At 38.3% G+C, this 19,610-nt stretch overlaps 1 protein-coding gene across 1 annotated transcript in view; it reads right to left on the bottom strand.

The window, feature by feature from the left end:
* Positions 1-717: 717 nt before the first annotated feature.
* SMS (spermine synthase) overlaps positions 718-19,610 on the bottom strand; it is a 57,039-nt gene continuing 38,146 nt past the window's right edge. The window contains exons 5-11 of the mRNA XM_075096982.1: positions 19,110-19,285; positions 17,096-17,250; positions 16,067-16,156; positions 14,938-15,052; positions 14,308-14,387; positions 5,032-5,147; positions 718-1,904 (exon numbers count right to left, since the gene is read on the bottom strand). Coding sequence (XP_074953083.1) covers positions 1,862-1,904; positions 5,032-5,147; positions 14,308-14,387; positions 14,938-15,052; positions 16,067-16,156; positions 17,096-17,250; positions 19,110-19,285 — 775 coding nt within the window. The 3' untranslated portion in view covers positions 718-1,861. The remainder of the gene's footprint in view (positions 1,905-5,031; positions 5,148-14,307; positions 14,388-14,937; positions 15,053-16,066; positions 16,157-17,095; positions 17,251-19,109; positions 19,286-19,610) is intronic.

The following is a 19,610-nucleotide window of genomic DNA, read 5'->3' as shown; positions in this document are numbered from 1 at the left end:
CAGAGGTGAAACAGTCAGGGAAATGCAAGAGACTTTTCTCTCCTCCTGTTTAAAGGGAGGCTCTGCTCTTTGGGAGTATTTAGAGATGCACAAGTTGTAAGCCATGGAAGAACCGTGCCCCATGTATATTAAAGAATTAACATTAACCACAATAACTTAAAACAGTACGGCTGAAGAATGCTTCTATTGGCTCTCCAAGCTGAAAGCATTTTAGCAGCGCAACTGTTTTGTACAATAAATAATTATATGCCAAATGAAGAGCAGATTTTTGCTAGTTTTCCAGTATCACCCTGGAATTCTACACAGGCTACTCAGGATCCATGAACAGTTTATATACGTGGGACACAGTAAAATTCTTTATGATTTAAGAATACAGATCTTATGAGTGCTTTTTTGTTTTGTTTTCATTATCAGTATCTTGGGGGGGGGGGGAGGGGGAAGGGAGGAAGAGGGGAAGGAAATCAACTCCCTCCAATAAAATTAAGAAAATGTTGATACTAGGTGTTGAAGGAAAACAACATCATTATGGTTCAGGATTAGAGCGTTTACGGAAATAGTGCACTTTTTATTCTATCTTGGAAATGTACAGAAATGCACAGAATGGTTATATCCTTCCTACCTCCTTTCAAGTGGGATCTTTTAAACACTGAAAGCAGAGTTTTAGTCAGTACATATAGCACATTCTTACAAAAATATAACTTTTCAGACAACATGAGAAACAGTTAAAGAAAAAATGCTTTTATCTTTCAGAACAAAACTACAATGCAAACTAGCTTCCACTGATTTTTACACTGCAAGTGAATCTAATTCAGCAAGAGCCCCACAGAATATGGTCAATCTGCAGCAATACACCAGGACTTACCCTACTGAAGTATACATGCCTGCCTCAAAACATTCAATACTGGTGCCCATGAACCTAGATCACACCCACATTTCTTTGCCCTCTGAAGGGACCTTTCCTTCAAGAACACAGTGCTTCCCATAAGGTTGAGGAGTATTATGCCCACAAGAACCTCATTACACTCAATTTCTTGCACTGTGTTGGGATGGAAAACCAGCTTTAAGTTTCATGTGGACAGAGTTCAAAGTGTCTCTACAACCTACTGTAAAATCCATAACAAAATTCAAATAACCAATACGGCAGCAGCTAAAGAGTTCCATGAGGTGAAAGGTCAAAGATTCTTCTCCTGCAGAAGAGATTATACAGCAATGATGAATGAAACTAGAGTAAATAAACAAAATTTAAGATGACTAGCTTTCTTCCCTTTGCAATGAAGGATTTGGGGTATCCTTTGAAAAGTGTTTTTTTTTTTTCTTTTCCTTTTTCTTTTTTTTTTTTTTAATTATGCCCTTTTTCTCTGTATGGAAGCACTGTGGTGTTCATTTAAAAAAAAAAATCAAACAAAACTCCCTCCATCTTAAAAAGCACCACAGATAAATCTGGTGGTAAAACAAAAAACATACACCCAAAATAAACTCCATGGACCACCCTTCAGGGATGAAATGCTAAAGATGTCTTTTTTAATCGATCAGTTTGTGAAGATCTACAAAAAAATAAAAAGGATCACATTCTAAAGGTTCAGTGCATTCAGCAGCTATAGAGTTTCGCTGCTTATTCCTCTTTAAGTTGACTTTCAAAAATAACACCCTAGCTCATCAAAATATACATTTTTCCATTTGCTTTTAAATTAAAATAATAATAAAAAACATTTAAAGAATTCACAATCAATAGCATGACTAAGTTTCAGGATCATCTACAGCATATAATTTAAAGGTTCAAGATGCCAATATGCAGCACGCAGCAGGCCTATATGCTCCATGCAGCATGTACTTTTACGGTAATCTCAAATAATCTTGATGTTCAGATGTCAGTCTGTTTCTTCCAAATAGTGTAGAATACCCATCTGGACAAAATAAGTGGTTAAGGGGAATAAAAGCAAAGTTTGTAGTACATAGTTAAAATGGAAGTAGTTCTTTTCACTTATGTTTCAATCCTGAAGACTTCTGGTAGCTCCTAAAGATGTGGTAGGCAAAGATCTCACAAATGAAATCTCCCTGGATCCTTTTTTTGGCTCAGTAGATCAAAAGAGCATCCCGTTTCCACTGAAACTGATATCCTTTGCAAACCCATGTTTTCTAATTCCTGCTGAAGCCTTTCAGGTGGTGCATTTTTTTTTTTGCATTGCAACCACTGAACGAACTACAGAAGTACTTTGGGAAGAGTGACGAAAACTTTGATCAGTGGTTCACCAAGTTGGGATCCCTCTTGCTCATCTTCTCAATTGTAAAGTACCAAGCCTGAAAGAGACATCCAGCTACCTAATTTGCGAATCCCTAACACAGAACACAGTCAGACACAAAATTAATACTGAGATGTTCAGCAGCTGAACACTAGGTGTCCAGGTATCTTACCAGGGAAAGATTTAAAAGTCTACTGCCTCTTAACTGCTTCTACCAGGGCTCTGTTGAACACTCACTTAACAGAGGCATCTACATTTTGCCTAGGGTTTTCTCTAAAAGCTTCTCCAGCGTTTGCCTTAGATCTCTAAATACTTTTAAGAAAGCAGACCTTTATTGCCCAGACTGAGCTAGAAGTAAATACAGAGCAAGTGGCAGCTGTATCAGTGCTCTTTTTACTGCTCCTCTGGGGGAGACGGGCCCAGCTTCAGCAGAGTCACACAGACGCTAAGCTCAAACCACAGTTCTCTGAGGTACTCCTGGCAAGAGACACAACTGATCCTCAAGAGCTCTCTTGCCATGCCAGGCACTGGAGAGAGGTCAGAGTTACATATTTCTATTTCCATCTGCTTCCAGAGAAGTAGACCCGAGGATGAGACATGAACCTCACTTTTTTAAGAGCTACAGCAACAGCTGCAGAGTGAGGCATAGATTTCTGGGATTTGTAACTTAGTAAAACCACATAAAGATAATATTCTTCTGTTTATACAGCAAGGTCACACGTGCTCCACGTGGGAGCCTCCATGTTCACCATAAGGTCTTGGTGGAGACCTCAGAGACACACATGCTTTCCTTAAAATAGAGAGCTGGCTTTTATGTCACCAGCTGTTTGGATTTCCCGTGACCCCCAGAGCAACACTGGTAAACGCCAGAATGTCAAGTAACAATTACACAACAATTCCTGAAGTAGGCAAAACAAGTAACAATAAAAATAAGTCAATTTAGTACTTTGGCTGCATTTAGGTACCCACACAGGTAACTTTTGGTCAGATTACAAAACTGAACATATGTGTAAATGAAAAGATTTGCTCAATGGCTCAAGAGATTTCAGTCACTTAAATGAATGTCACAAATGTGCCACATTCTTCAGAAAGAAATAAAACCTTAATTCTTGATTATTTGTCACAATTTTAGTGTAAACTATCATGTCTCTCAGTCATCTGTGAAACAGCATTTAGGTATAAACTTCCATTCAGATACATACTCCTACTTGGATATCTAAGTTTCGAGAAAGGCAACCACCTGTACCTGAAACACAAGCAAAGGACTATCAGAAGTCCAAGGCCAAATTAAACGTTAGAGTATTTACATTGGGCTAATCTGAAGCCATCAAGATGGCTTCTTTAATATTCCTGTAGCTATACCATTATATCATTTTAATTCATTTAGAAAAAGCAAATAAAACTTGCCCCATTTCTCTAAGAACCGTTCGCTTTCAAGCTCCGTTACACCTAATTAATGGCCAGTTTTAATAAATTTATTGCTAAAAATATTTCATATCGGTTAGCTTACTAGAAACATTTAAATGTATTTTTCAAAAGGAATTGAGTAGCAAATGCTACTCAATTAATCTAGAAACATTTTGCATGCTTCCAAACAAACAATGCAGGAAGTATTTAGAAGACTTTCTGAGGATGCATACTTCAAATCACATACATGTTGCATGAAGGCCTGGCAGTTGTAAAGGCAAAAATAACCTGTTTCTCTTAAATTTTACGCTACAGGGGCAAATATCTTCATATCCTGTTTCACGCTTTTTTTTTTTTTGTCTTGAAAACGTTAAGATAAAATCTGAGTTTCACTGGGGAGCTGACAATAATGAGAACCAGGAGGAGCTTGTTACAGTCAGTAGGGAGTCAGAACAGCAGGCTATAGCATTACATGGTATGAAGACTGGAGACAGAGAAGGGACACAAAATGAGCACACAGAACAGAAGAAAGGCTGTGGCAAAGTTTCACACGCTTAATATGTTACGAATAAGCAGATCCTGGAAAGATCTTTCCTGTCAAGAGAGGGAGAGCCATGGCAGGTATTACCCTGCAGAAGCATTTCCTGGGAGATCGCACAAAAGTGGTGAACACTCAAGGGAAACGCAGCCAGCAGAACCACCCTACAGCGTATCAAAATACCCCTCTAGAGCTAATGGCTTGAAGCAGAAACTTCTAGCTCCTTGTATGATTGTCTGCCACCCACAAAATGAAGAAATTCTGAAGGATTATTTTTAGGAATGGGATGTTGCTGAGAAATGCGTATACCCCTCCACTTGGAATATTTTTCCAGTAACACTAACTAGCAATGATTGTTAGGAATCACATTTCTCCTCACCCCCCCCCCCCCAATCCAGTCTGGACTCTGTGTTCATTAATAGACTTATCAGAGAATACTTAAGGATCTGGATCATGCTAATCTGTATGAAGTTAAGAGTTTTTGTGTGCAAGAAAATAAAGATACAGTCTTGACAGAACTCCCAGGCAGCATTACCCTCATCATACTGTTTATCATACATCACATGAACAATCCACTTGGAAACACTCAAAAACATTAGAAACATAGGCTGATCTTGAAAGGTGCTGATCATTTCACCAGCTGTGAATTTATGGCAACTTTAAAGAAATAATTCCTGCAGTTATCCTCAAAATAAAAGTGTAGTAGTTCATTTACTAGGAAAAAAACATTTATAGTGTTTAAATTAGAACCGCCTTCTTGCACTTGAGTTCATTACCTCCAAGCAATCTAGGCTTGCTTGATTTATTAATACACACTCCCCACTCTTTTTTAGTCTTTAAGGATACAATTCCATGTAGGAGGGAACACACACAGTTTCTTTTGAAAACTCCACAGGACAGTAAAGCCTGCTAAGCTGTTCTTCATACAGAGTCAAGGCATCGGTCAGATTGATACAATTTCCCTGAAGAAAAAAGAAAAGTCCCGGTTACAATCAAACAAATAAGCAAAATTTCAGATGATTATGTACATTTTGACATTAATGCAAGGCTCCCACATACTTCAGAACCAGATACGTGCTGTTCTTAATATTTAATATTTACAAGGCAAATACTGAACAGCTTTTCTTCATTCTGCCTACAGCAAACAACAATTTTTATGTTTTCAAGAAAGGGTAAGTATGAGGGCATTATCTATCTTCTCATTAGCAGAAGCAACCATTACATTAGGGCTTTCAGTTAAAACAGACCACCATGTGTTGTTTACCTATAACATCTACTCAATAACCATTTTCTTTATGATTGCTTAAATATATTAGTAAACAGTATTATAACATCCAGATTTTCTCAATTATTTAACATTGCCTAGGTCTTACAACATTTAAATGCACTATAAAAAAAAACCCATAAAGTATTCATTTAAAACAGATTCTTCCACAGAGCAATATGACAAAGTAGATCACATTATACAGAAGTTCTGTAGCTGCAGGCACATTGTCTTGAGTTTCTGTGGACCATGCTCTGAAACGAAAGTGATTCCTATGATACTTTTTCTTCGACCTGTCTTATCTCATCTAAGAATATTAGTGATATACTTTTCTGATCAAAATGAAAAAAATCAGTGCTCAGATGGATTTTTCTTTAACAGTGCAACTATGAAACATCAGTCACACTAATTCACAGCATTCCTTCCCAAAGAAGTAGTACCCAAATTAATCATTCTTGGAATATAAACACATCTCAAGGACTACAAATGGTGAGGAATTTAATGAAAAAACAAACCACAAACAAAACCAAAACAACTCCTAATTATAAGCACAACCTTGTCCAAAGCTAAATATTAACAAGCAGAAGTTACTGCAACATATATCTGGGACACCCATATAGAGAAAGCTCTAGTGAGAAAAGTGACTATCCACTTTTGAAAACTTGACGATAACAGTGAGCCCACAGAACACGAGACTGACCAGAGAATACCCAAAGCAACCAGTTGTACAAGTTTAATAAAAAAACCTTCTTGTCAAGTTTCTTGCCTGCATAACCGAGTAGGCTAGCTGATACTGTACAACCTTAACTACAATAACCTTAGAAAGAGTGTGGCAAATACAAGTTATTTGGATACTAATTTAAAATGGAATAAAGTTGAATACAGTCACCACTGCACGGTCTATGAATCACTCAGCTTTTGTTTTCCAGGTATGAGACACTGAACAAAGACCCACCAAATATGAATGTACTGTTGCTGTGGCACAGCTCAGAGACATGACATCCTGTGGTTCCGGTCAAGGGGGAGAATATGTTAAAGGTCCTTAGCACACTGACAGCCAGATTCATTGATTTATGGTCTTCTACCTCCACCACTTTCACGAGGAACCCTCAGCTCAACCTGTAAGTCCTAGCATGATGCCCAACCACACTGCACACTACACATGAACAGCAAGTTATATGATGACGATGACCTGACCACACAGCATGTGTATATCTGGTCATATGTGGGTCAGGATGAGACATCTTCAGGAGACGTGTGGCACCATCCTTCCCTAATGGTTGTGTTTACTAGCTTACAGCATAAAGGTCTTTTACCTTGACCTAGCACAAAGCCTACTTTCTTCTTCCGATTTCTAATCAGTAGAAACATAAGCACCAACTACCATTTCTCCATAGTTATTTTCATCATAAAAATCCTAAGCTTTCTCACACATTCTACCACTTCTAGTGGAGGAACAATGCTTACCACAGAAGACAAAAAGACAACAAAAAAGGAAACTTTCGTGTTAATGAATACACAGTTCCTGGTAACCTAGCGTACAATCTGAAGTCCTACAAAACGATGGCAAGAGGCCCGAGGCACAGAAGTTTGCTATTTATCTCAGATCACAAAAGCATTACTCTCAATGATACGAGGGTATGCATTACACAGAAAAAGGTCTAATTAAATTTAAAAAAGGAGAAACAGTCATTTACTAATACAGCCAGCTTCTTGGTTTCTAGATGACTCTTTCTATTCACTACTGGACAGGCCAAAACCCTTCTGGCGTAAGCACGTCCGAGCAGAGTACTGCTTTTGATCTTTAAAAGCCCTGAACTTTGCAAGAAAGAGATACAAGAACAAGAAAGCTTAAAGCAATAGACGCTGCCTATGGAATGGCAGCATCTTCCCTCTGCTCTGAATGACTTCTGGAAATGTTTGCGCATACACACACATAATTTTGGATTTATTTTCAATTACGGATTGAGGTATCTTGTCCCTTCCTGCCCTTAGATAACATGTGTAACTCTCGTCTGACTGAAAGAATGCAGATGGTCCAACTAAGGAAAGCAAGCTAGATCTAATTAAAAACTATAGCTCTCTTACAGTCACAGACTTTATCCTATTTTCTTCCTATTTTTTGCACCATGCTCAATGAATGTTTTGCATTGTGCTCAAGTTTTCACAAGTGGAAAAGAAAACCTCAACTTAAAAAAAAAAAAATCCTATACACAGCATCTTTTTTTAAAAGATAATCATATTCTTGAAAGCTCTCTTTCAAAAGAACTTTCATAAAACGTATGTTTGATTATCATCTTGATCATATTCCATGAACAAATGTGTACTTGATTACTTGGTAAAGAACGATGGCATGCTTTATATTGAATATATCATATTCAGTTTTGGGTATCAGGAAACAAAGAGAGGTTTGCAAAAATGTAAGAGGTGAACACTGAGCACAAACGCAGAGAGCACAACAATGAACAGACTACTGTAGTACTTGTTTAGTAACCTGTTATTATCCAGGGGACTATAGCAGTTATTTGGTTCAGCCGTCCTTTACCAAACATATAATTCTGTTTCAACATCTGACTGAATGTAAAAGAAGACTAAAAAACAACCTGTGTGTGTAATTTGAGTCATAAATAGAAAACACTGCTAGGTAATTTATGGAGCATACCACTATTACAGAAGAAGTTTAATAGGATACACAATGACATAAAACTATCCAGTTTCCCCGCCTGATGCTTTAGCATTTCATCCTTCCTCCAGCAAAAGACAAATCACTGCAGACAGTGTGGAAAACAAGTTACAGGAACAATGCAACATGCCAACAAGCGATTTTTACTTTTCAATGCTACAACTCCCCAGTCTCCAAATCAAGATCTTACCTAAAGGTTCAGACAGCCCATCTGGATGTTTTACTAACCTCCCCTTCTGGAGCCACACTACAGGATTTTATAGTTCTGCACAGTTACAATGTTTTTGCAAGTATTTGGCTTTACTCAACAGAAAGCTAAGAATTCCAAAAATCAGATCTACAAAATGTAGATGAACTTTATTGAAAAAGTTACTGAAAAATCACTACTATTAACACCTTTCTGTAAGAAGTGACCAGCTTTATCAACTAAGGCTACAGTGTTGATAACAATGTCAATCACACTTAGATTGCTAAAATATGACACAGGGAACGAAGCCCAGAATGCAACACAATGATCAGCCTAATAACCTGCATTTATTTTAACTCCCTCCACCTAATGAAAATAGTCATGTGGTAGAGCAATACATTTTTTGTTCTGAAAAGCCACAGTAAACTCAAACAATAACTAACATTGAACAGTGTTTAATAAGCTTTAAAGCCAATGACTCACCAATTACACTTTTTCAAAGGGAAATAAGCAAAATCGGACTTTCTTTTTTCTCCCACACTGTTCAGTCAATTTACAACATATACAAAAACCCTACCAAACTCCACTGCCTGTTTCCCCTTACTTAACCTTTGTTCCATTGTCAACCAATTTGACAGATAAGAAATGCGGGGAATGACGAAAATTTTTTTTTCTCCTTAACAAGCACCTCTGACACGAAAGTGTTTGAGATAGTTTTAAACTTTGAGATTATCCGATTTTTACTTGTAAGACCTTGTTTAACACTGACGATTCCTGAACTGTTTCACAGCCTTTGCATTCTGAGTCTGCTCAGTGCTTACACGCACTTTGGCACCTCATGCCTGCCTCCCAGCACCAGTTCTTCTGGGCTTTCATAAGGCATACATTCTGTAGTACCATTGGTTCAGGTTTCAGGTTTCTACAGCACACATTTTTTTAAAAAATACAGTTCTGAGCAGACAATAAAAATGATTTGTTTTAACGTACCCTGTAAATTCCAGTTAACTTCACCCACCTATAAGGGAGATGTGTCCATCAACCAGTTATTGGCTGAATTTAGGCCACTATACTTCCTTCCAATTTTAGAAAGTAAACTAGTGACTCAAAAGCAGATGGAAGGGTCCCTTTCCAAACTTGCCCATTTCTTACACATCATTCTTACATGTCTTACCCTACACATCATCGTTACTGGACATCCTTGCCTGTGCCAATATACTAGAGAAGCTTATTTTTTAATGTAACATGGTTTTCTATTTATATTTTGTAATGACAAGTGCTGGAGTTGAACATGGCCAAGCTTGTTTTTTTTTTCCTTCCTCACTTCAGAGTGACTGAGAAGCAATGAAATACATACAGCATAAAACACCTAGCATCAAAGCTAGGCTTGAGTTTTGGGTGACAGGGATTGCTGTTAAGCAGATAATGGAGGTAAACCCAACTGAAGGTATCTCCACTGGCCAAATGATCAATTAATTTTAAAATGAGCTCTCAGTAACACAAGGAAATGAAATGTCTGTCCCTTGAAGACTCCCAAACTGCCAAGAAATCACACAAGCTCACACAGGGACATGCATCCTTTCTTCCAGCCTCCTTTCACATTGCAGTCAAGGAGAACGCTGCTCCATCTTTGCAAGTGCTAATTAGAGAACCCACACAGCAGCCAAAAAAAGGAGCGTAACTATGGAGCAACATCACGATGGTCTGGACATTTAGAGGGCAGGGACACGCTGTATTAGAGAGCGGCCAGGAAGCGACAGCTTGGTGAAGGGCCACATGTGCGTGTGGGAGACATCAATGCTTGCCCCAGTGGTTAGTGCTGTTTACTGGAACCCAAACCTGTAAGTGGTCTGAGTTTCTATCCTGCCTCAGTTGGATGACCCAGACTAGGAAGGAGCAAATTCCTTTTCAGAGGTATTTTTAAATGTTCCGCTTCATAAACAGGCTGAAAATGATAGCCTGCTCAACCTCAAAGGATTAGATCAGCAGAGCAAAAAAAACTTAGCACAGAAAAAGGCATTTTCCTAGCTACAGGTAATCCACTGACACACAGAGACAACCTTACAACCAGTCTCTGCATCTCACAGAGCATAGTTTCACAGCTGTTGGGACAACCCTCGTGTGCTACTTGGAAGGTGCGGGTTGGTGACAGTTCAGAAAAAAACGCAAACATATCACACTAATATCTACAAGTACACATACTCCACTGAAGTTGAAAAAAAAAAAAATCACTTGAGCAATCTAAAAATCATCCTGGCTTTTAGGAGGTCCAATAGCATTAAAACACATAACATTCAGAAACAAGTTACTGGGAAGGTCCATTAGAGATGAAACCAGACCTTGGGACATGCCAAGTTCTTACATCCTCACTGACTCACTTTTCTCCCCTGTGATGGTTGAGAGCGTGCACCTGTAACTGACTCCCCTTGGAGAGGCAACAGTGAGCACCTCACAGACACAGACCCATATTACAATCACTAAACACTTCAGAGCACCAGCTTCAGAAGGAGAAAGAGGAACAGAAACATAGCAAGCCATATGACCCTTATGCAGAGTAGCTGGATTATGTTAAAAAATAAGTTTTTTTGCAAACAAGCCTCAAGCCTTAAACTAACAGACAGGCTGCAAGTTCTGCAGGCTAAAGGCCCTAAAGCTGACCTCTCTCTCTCCAGGTCCTATGTGGGCTGCAAGACTCTCAATATGGATGATGCAGCTAAAAAAGCAAGGACATGAAAAGCAAGGCTGCTACTCATACAAGTTTTTGTTCTCATTGTGAATGCTTACAGCAAGTATAAAGGCATGTTCCCCCCCGCCTCCCCCAATATACTTAAGCACAGACTTAAGCAACAGAGAATAAGATCCATAAATTGCCCTTTCTATCTTTCCAGAGCTGAAACAAGCAATAAGTCCCTGCTTCATCCTATAATTGGCCACATATGTTCTTTCATCCCCTAGGAATACGAATAGTCTGAGAAACCTTTCACAGGCAGAACCTCTCTGTGTTAATACAACTGCCACGCAATATTAGTTATCAGTCTCCACCTAGTGGTGAAAACATATTCTGCATTAGCATTTGGAGACTGCTTTGAGAATCACCATTGGCATCCAGGGGAACAATCAGGTGTGTTAGAGTAGCACACAGAAAAAAAAATAACTCTTTTTATAATCTCAGATAAATTAGAGGTAGAGTTAGACAGCTCTAGACCCTGCCTGCTGACAATTCATGTGCTGAAGATAACTTTTTCCAAAACTTGTGCAGAACTCAGTGAAGAGGTGATGAGAATTTCCATTTCTTTTTCCCAGAAGTGGCATTCAGAGAGTCAGGCAACAATACAGCATGCGAAAAGCTGGCATTCTGTGAACAGAATTCCACTTTTGGGTAAAGCATTTCTTGTGCATTGAAAAAAATTACATTCTAACAGGACACACAAGGTAACCCCTGCATCACAACTATCAGAGGACAGAAGTCTCAAACATTAGTACAATATAATGCCAAGGCAGAAGCAGCAACTATAGCTACTGGCCAGTAGCCAACAAAGCAATGACCATTTTTCAACATCTCTTCTATGAGCATTTTGTCATCATAGCAAAGGTGAGGCCCTAACAAATAGGTGGACATTCCCCCAGTTGCTTTTCTTGATGATATTTAACATATTTTGTGTTTTAGAGAACGAAAATGCACTTTAAGAAAGCTGGGGCGGGGGGCCCACACACAAAGTCCTGCATTTTAAAACCAGAACTGCTTTAAAAGGCATGTGATTCCTTCAGCAAGTACAGTACAGCCTCCTAAGATAAGCGTCATAGAAGTAGACATTTGGAACAAAAGTAACTTAAATTTCCAACGTTATTACACAGAGCTAAAAAACCCTGGCATTTAACAGCTAACACATCAGAGCATTCAAAACGAGTTTTCAGTGCGTGACTAAACTCAGCTACCAAAGTCAGTAGTACTTGTGTTTGAACTTCTGTCCATAGTCTAACCCAATCCTTTAGATATCCAGTCTCAATTAGTTTAATTCAAAATCTAATTTAAAGAAAGTTACAGACAACTGATTTTATTGAAAGCACCCTTAGAAGTCTGTTCTTCCTATGATCAGGCTACTGAGCATTCTGAGTTTTTTTCTGTTTGTTTTTCTTTTAAAATCAGGCCCAACTGAGAGGAGGCTACAAGGACCATCAAACAAGAAGCTGGGTAGTCTATCAGTAGATACATCAAAAGCTCCGACAGCTGTTTGCCCCAATATTATTTTCCTTTTTCAACACCCCCAGGAAGACTAAGTTGCAAGAGTACACTGCTTCTGTACTTCAGCCCTTTCACTGGCTACCAGTTAGCCACAAGTCCAAATGCAAGCCGCTTCAGTTCTAATATTGTTTCTTTCCCACCCTGCCACATCCCACCTTGTTGCTTTGGGACTCTGAAACCGGTATTTCACAACAGCTTAAACCCACCAGGGCCAGTTCAGTACTGCAGTCCTTGACTCCTATGCAAGCAGAGATGCTGGAGAGCTCAGTTATCTCCTCCCGTCAGGACAGGACAGGCAGCAGGGCTGCAGCAGTCTCAACCTCTACTGGTTTCAGCTGACAGAAACAACCTCCCTGTACCCTGGCTGCATCCAGCTTTCAGCACAAGCTTCTTCCCAGAGCCCTTCTGCAAAGTCTGACAGATACCTGTCCACAGACATATATTTGCATGTGTTCTAATAAAGGCAGCTAGTCTCACTGTGTACGTTACAAGTATGACAACTGCAACACAAACGCTTGCTCTGTCCAAAAGATGTAGTGTCCTTTCAATATCAAAGTCAGTCATAAATATTTCCACTATTAACAGAATAGAAAAGCCATTAAGATTTACAGTGTGATACAACCGTATTAGTCATATCTTAAATTTCAACCACAAGGTAATTTATGTTGCCCATATAACCACAGCATTTTACAATAAAGCAGCACAGTGAAGTTGCCAAAAACCTCATTCTGAGATTTCATTTCTTCATAAACCTGTCCAATTTTACAGTAGACCAGCTCCGCTACACACCTCAGAAACTCTGTGCTGATAGGAATTAGAGTTCAAATCCATAATTTTAGCTAGGCTATTTCAAAGCTTCACAAAATTATTTCAAAATGCTGTACTTAGGTCCATACATCAGAAGACTAGTTAAGGTGTGGGCATGACAAAAGAAATACAACTTCAGAGACTTATACTTCACTCAACTGTCTGCTGGGTCTTGGCACACTTCTGTACAATTGCACACAGCTTCGTGGTATTCCAAATTCAGATTATGTGAAGTATCTTCATATGAGAGCTAAACCACAATTATATTACCAGTGAGTTGGCTGTATTGTAGCAAGTATACAAATCTTAAATTACTTATTTTTAAGTAGAGTTGCATTAAAAACTTCATACGCAAGGACAAAATCTTATTTACGACTATATAAAATGCTTCACGAAGTGCCAAGCATTGTAACAAACATATTCAAGTGTTCAAAATCTGTTTTGCAGAAGCCAAACCAGTGACTTGAATTAACAGTGGATAGCAAGCAAAGGGAGTATTTACTCCCAAATGATTTATTTCCTCATCCCATTGCACCTGTGTCAAATTCTGACACCTTTATGGATGACAAATCCTCATGTCTTACACTACAACTGGAGACATTAGCTTAAACACCATGTACCTGTTTCTAAAGTACATCTGTTCTGCTTTTCCAAGAATTACAGCTAAAATATCCTGTAGTATGCCTAGCTGACTCTTGAAATTATGCTTTTTAGATTTAAAGATACAAGTGCTACAAATACAGCTGAAATTAAAAAAAAAAAAAGACAAGTCAGTTAGCAAAGCCCAAATTTCATGCAAAAATCCCTAATCAATAGGAGAAAACCAGCTTGCTAGAATATTTTTAGTTGGTTGGTTTGGCTTTGTCCCCTTCCTTTTTTACCTGAAAAACACAGACTGCAGTACATATACAGCAATAATTTTTACATCCAGGTTATCATACCTGTGTGAAGTATTTTCCATCTTGTTTCAGGACTTTCATTGAGAGGTCGAGAATCAACCGCAGAAATTCCCATGTGGAATCTGCACAGAGAGTATAATTTAAGAACAGAACATGACATTACTGGCTTGTTCACTACTACCTATTCAAGACTTGCAACATATCTACTGTTTAAAAAGTAGCTATCCTATGCCTTTTAAAAAAAAAAAAGCAAGCAACAACCAACAAGAAAAAACAGTAAAAAATGCACACAACCCATATGCAATGGCAATGATGGCAGAAGTATCTCTGGTTTTCTTCACAGCAATTTTCCAGATGTTTCCAAGAAATCACAGAATGAGGAAAAATCTACTGGAGTGTCAACTCTGCAAATACTTTCTCAAGAATTACATGAGTTCATACTACTCTGGAATAAGAATACAGTTTTAAAAAGTCCTAGACACTTGCTAGTATTTTCTAACATTCACAAAAAATTCAAGAAGAATGAAATATTACTACCATTCGTTGCCTCTCAGGTTTGCTATAAAAAAGGAAAGAATCAAAGTTTTGGTTGCAAACTGCCAACTATTATGCAGTGGAGTGGCAGAAAACATGGAAAATCCTCAGAAGTTTAGGAAAATAAATTAGATTAACCTTCTTCTGGAGATGTGGAGATGGGAACAGCTGTCAGATCATTAATTACGTAATCAAACATCCTTCCTTCTTTGGCATACCTCTTCAGTACAGGAATGCAGTCTTCAATTAGAACCTATAAGAACGAAATACTGTAGCTGGTCCTCAAAATACCGTAAAAGTGACCACGTAACAGGAACAAATGCAGATTCACAGTTAAGAGGAAGGGGGAAGTACAAAATTAAATATGCGTTTAATTTTAGGCTCTATTTTCAACTTAGGAATTATTACAATGACAACATAGGCACTACAGGACTGAATTTCCTAGCTCCGTCACTGACTGCTGGGTGACCACTGTTCTGCCTACCAAATGGTAGCAACCACTAGCAGTCCCCCAACATACAAGTAAAATAAGGTACTTGTATGAAGGGCCGCTGACTCATGCAAAGTTGCATGTGACTTCTCAGTTAATTTTTCACATGCTTTTTTTAGCTCGTAACTGTAAACTAGTTATTTGTAAGAGCCTTAAGGAGCAGTAACAAAGAAAAGGCTTCCAGTGAAGATGTCAGATTGTACCTTAGCTAGTTTGTAAGCTCTGTCAGACGCAGCACATAAAGACCTTAACTGCAGGGATGCATGAGTTCTGGGTTTTGTTTTTGTTTTAATTACTTTTATATACTAGCAGTCTAATGGTAAGAGATTTTGCCTGCAAATTAAAATCGTTTTAAAATGTGTATTACAAATTCAGATATTCTCAACAGTACAGGACTACTAACTTAAATACACATTTCTTCCAACTTTTCATCAGTTTAAGAAATTATGTTTAACACTGCATCCTTACTGCTACTTCCTCTTTATTTGTAAGCTATGGCAATAAACATTCTATTTCACATTCCTTAAAAGCTATATGCAATTATTTTTCAAGAGTTTGGAGATGGAGAGGTAAAATGTTTTGACACCAATGTATACTGCCAACGTGGACCCCACTGCCATTTAATAAAATTTAGAAGTGTCATAAAAAAGGAAAATCCTCCCCAAAATTAAGAACAATCAGAAGACTTTTTCCCAAAACTTTGCCATAGTAGTGTTCCAAGCTAGGTATAACTGTATTTGAAATACTACTACTAATGAAAGAAAAACACAAAATTACCTGATAGCACTCTCCTTTCAGATTGTCTAAGACATCTCCGCATGTTTTACGCATGTATTTTTTACACCCGTCGATCACCATTTGGTCAATGTTTGAAGCTGGTTAAGGCGTTCTACATTCCATAAATAATACAGGTAACAGTTTCTATTTCTTCAGGAAGAAGTTCTCAAAAAGGTGACATTCACAAAGGAATAGTAGGATGCGTATCTTTGGATACATACTGCAATAGCCAACCTTATGTATTCACTTCCAGATTCAGTTAGAGGTTTAGGAAGTGCATATTTTTGTTTTTAACCAGTATTTCTGGTACCTTAGCTTACCATTACTATGAAAGCTTGAAATGCAAACAATAGGATGGTAAATTAAAAAGCCCGTAAAGCTAAACTAGGTTAAGACTTTAAAAATAATTGTTCTAAAAATGTAGGTTAGTTTCTAGCAATGGGATCCCAAAATCTAGGATGATCAATGTTTCACATGGCTAACAGTGGTTTACATTACTATTTGAACTACAGGAATGTTGAAAACTTGACTTGTATCACTATCACTATTTTTAAGGCAGGGCAAGAGTTGGTCGTTCTGCCACCAACACAATTCACCAAGTCCTGACATTCCTATTAAACTTTTTTTGCTTCTAGGGTTGTTTTTTTTTTTTTCTATGTTTTCTTTAGAAAAACCTAAGAACCGCCCAAGAAGGCAGAACTCAGCCTAAACCACAGACTTGACAGGTCTGTCTTCTGTTATCAGAGAAGATATCAGTCTGATGACAGAAGTGTTCCTTCCCAGTTCTATTTGAATTGCTACTGAAGAGTTATAGTATAGACTGGGAACTTGAAAGCATGTACTACATAATGATGCACAAATACATAGTCACTGGATCTCTCTAATGTGACAAAAAGAAATTTCATTTTAGACCCTATCTCCTACACGAATCAGACCCTGATAGTTAATTGTGCTCAATGCTAAGATATCAGCAGAAAACACAGGTTGAAAAGCATTGAAACGAATGATCAGTCATTTGGCAAAGGATATCTCTACCATAGTAACCATCTTTGGTTTCAGTTTGACTATCTCATATAGTATACCTCCATCACCACCTCCTAGGATCAGCACTTCTTTCCCAGTGTAGTCTTCCTTTCCACTGCCCATTATGGCTTGAGTATATGCCAGGTCACTCTCTGCCAGATCTGAAAGGAAGGAAGAGAAAGAGTTGGACAGAAACACTACATCTTCAATTTTTCTCATTAATTGGTATTAAGTTGGTATTAATCCAAAGGTGATAAAACACAGACCAAAGCAAGAGCATCTATAAAAACAACCTAGCTCTCAGGGACAGTCCAGGTTAACAGGAGGATGGTTATTTACCAAAGCTAATAAGATCCTCCTCAGAATCCCACACAGGATTTCTCTAGTTTGCAGTGCAAACCCAGCAATGGCTATTTCAGCATTAAGAAGTACTGTGAGCCAAGAGAAGCAAAGTTGTAGAGCAAAACTGACAGTATTTCAGATTTTATGTCTACACTTGATACTTCAGGGGGTTTTTACCTCAGACTAGGGCTGCAAGAGACAAAGTCAGGAGATTTTGAAAGCACACTCTGGACCCCAACTGAAAAGAGCAACCTACATGCGTGCCAGTGGATCCCTGCACAGAAGCATGAGCATGACTGTTAATGCCTATCTGCTTAAGGGCCCTGAAGCATGCCTTCTGACGACTTGTTCACCATTAGCTTCAAAGCCAGCAGTAACATTCCTAAGCTGTAATAGCAGATCTGAGTTACAAGGGCAAAGCTTTGTGCAGAGGCACATCATGGCATCTCCTATCATTCTGCCTAGCAATCAGCACTTTGCTTGCAAGTGCATGGTAACTGAGTGACTTAAAGCAGTATTTTAAAATCCCATGGAAGGTAAATAAGTAATGGCATACTTCCCTTTCTGTGAGGCACATTGTGACAACATTCAAAAAGCCTCATCTCCATATGAAACTCTGATGAAAATTTCTGGCTAGAAGTATGGAATACCTAATTTAGTGGTTTCAGATACAGTTCTAACTGAATTAGAAAATACCATCCTAATGAATTCAATAACAGCAATTTTCAGCTGCCATCTGCACAGATGATCCCCTGACAGCTGCAGAAAGCTGAATGGTTAGAGGTATTTCTAGTGATGTCAGAAAGCTATAGTCAAATTTATTAATTACTCTGCCATTGGACTGCAGTTAGGTAGTCTATCCCCAGACAAAAACATCCTTCATTTACCTCAGCCAGTACTTTTCAACATAAGTACTGAGAGATTTTACAAAGCATACTTCTTGATGCCTAGATTTTCTAGCAAACAGCATTCTTACCCAGCTTAAAAGAACAGTAGCCCACCTCCTCCTAAGTTCGCTTTCAAAAAATACAAAGATCAGGAGGAACAGAGTACCACAAATGAAGACCCTCCCATAAAGGTCTCACTCTTCTGATTAACTTACAAGTTCAACTAAGCATTTTGAAGACAGCAGAGTCAAAAGATGTTCACCAACAAAGCAGCTAAACGGTTTTAAGACGCAGCTGTCCTGTATCTCACCAAGCAGGTAATTCCCTTAGAGAATCACGGGACCAGCAGGATTATCCCCCACATACACATCCACCAGCTCCTACTTCATATTCCTTTGCATTTTGAAGACCGACAAAGCAGCTCATCTTACTGTCACAGAAGGCCTCAAGAGGTTGGACTTGCAACAAACAGGTAAAAGCTCATATGAAAGAAAGGAATAGAGTACGCTCTGCTAGAGAACTCTGACTTCTATTCTCCTGTCGCCACCTTCCACAAAGACAACAACTTTGGAAAATAAATCTTTTTTTTGTACTCTAGATTTTACATCGGTCAGCCTTTCTGATTAAAATACTTTATATACGGGAACAGATATATGTGTACATGCATATATGTAGCTTCCAGCACCAGAACCATGACCCTCAGTAATCTATCAAAACTGTGCCATAGCAAAATAGAAAACAACACTTCCTACAGTTTCATGTAGAAGATCCTCGAACGGGATGACACTTACTAACATCACCACTGAGGATAAGAATATTCCCAAACTGTTTTGAATGCAGAATTTTAATATTCTGAAAAGGTGAATCTTCATCATAGACAACTTCATCTATGTCATACTCCACCAGGCGCCCATCAGCTGTGGGCCAGTATCTATCAATGACACCTCCTCTCAAAATGGCTGGCAATCTAGAAAGGAATAAGAAAAAAAGATTTCAAAATATTTGAGAATATATTTTAATTCCCTCTAAACATCCTGTGGATTCACCATAATAAATAAATAATTTTTACAAGAGGCATCTAAGAAAACTTGCAACACAACAGATATATGAAACCTAATATGTAACTTGTTAAGGCACAGATGAAATATAAACGATTCTTCTTTATGTACAACTTCTACAATGTGCACGTGAATCTATCCCTACCCTAAGAGAAGGGATGTACATAACATACTAGCCTCTGCAGAAGAATCGTCTCATAACTAGAAATGGATACAATACAAAAGCAGAATGCA

The sequence above is a fragment of the Phalacrocorax aristotelis genome, chromosome 1, assembly GCF_949628215.1.
Source record: "Phalacrocorax aristotelis chromosome 1, bGulAri2.1, whole genome shotgun sequence".
Classification (NCBI taxonomy): Eukaryota; Metazoa; Chordata; class Aves; order Suliformes; family Phalacrocoracidae; genus Phalacrocorax; species Phalacrocorax aristotelis.
The sequence above is the reverse complement of the archived record's forward strand: the minus strand, read 5'-3'. Positions and strand labels throughout refer to the sequence as shown.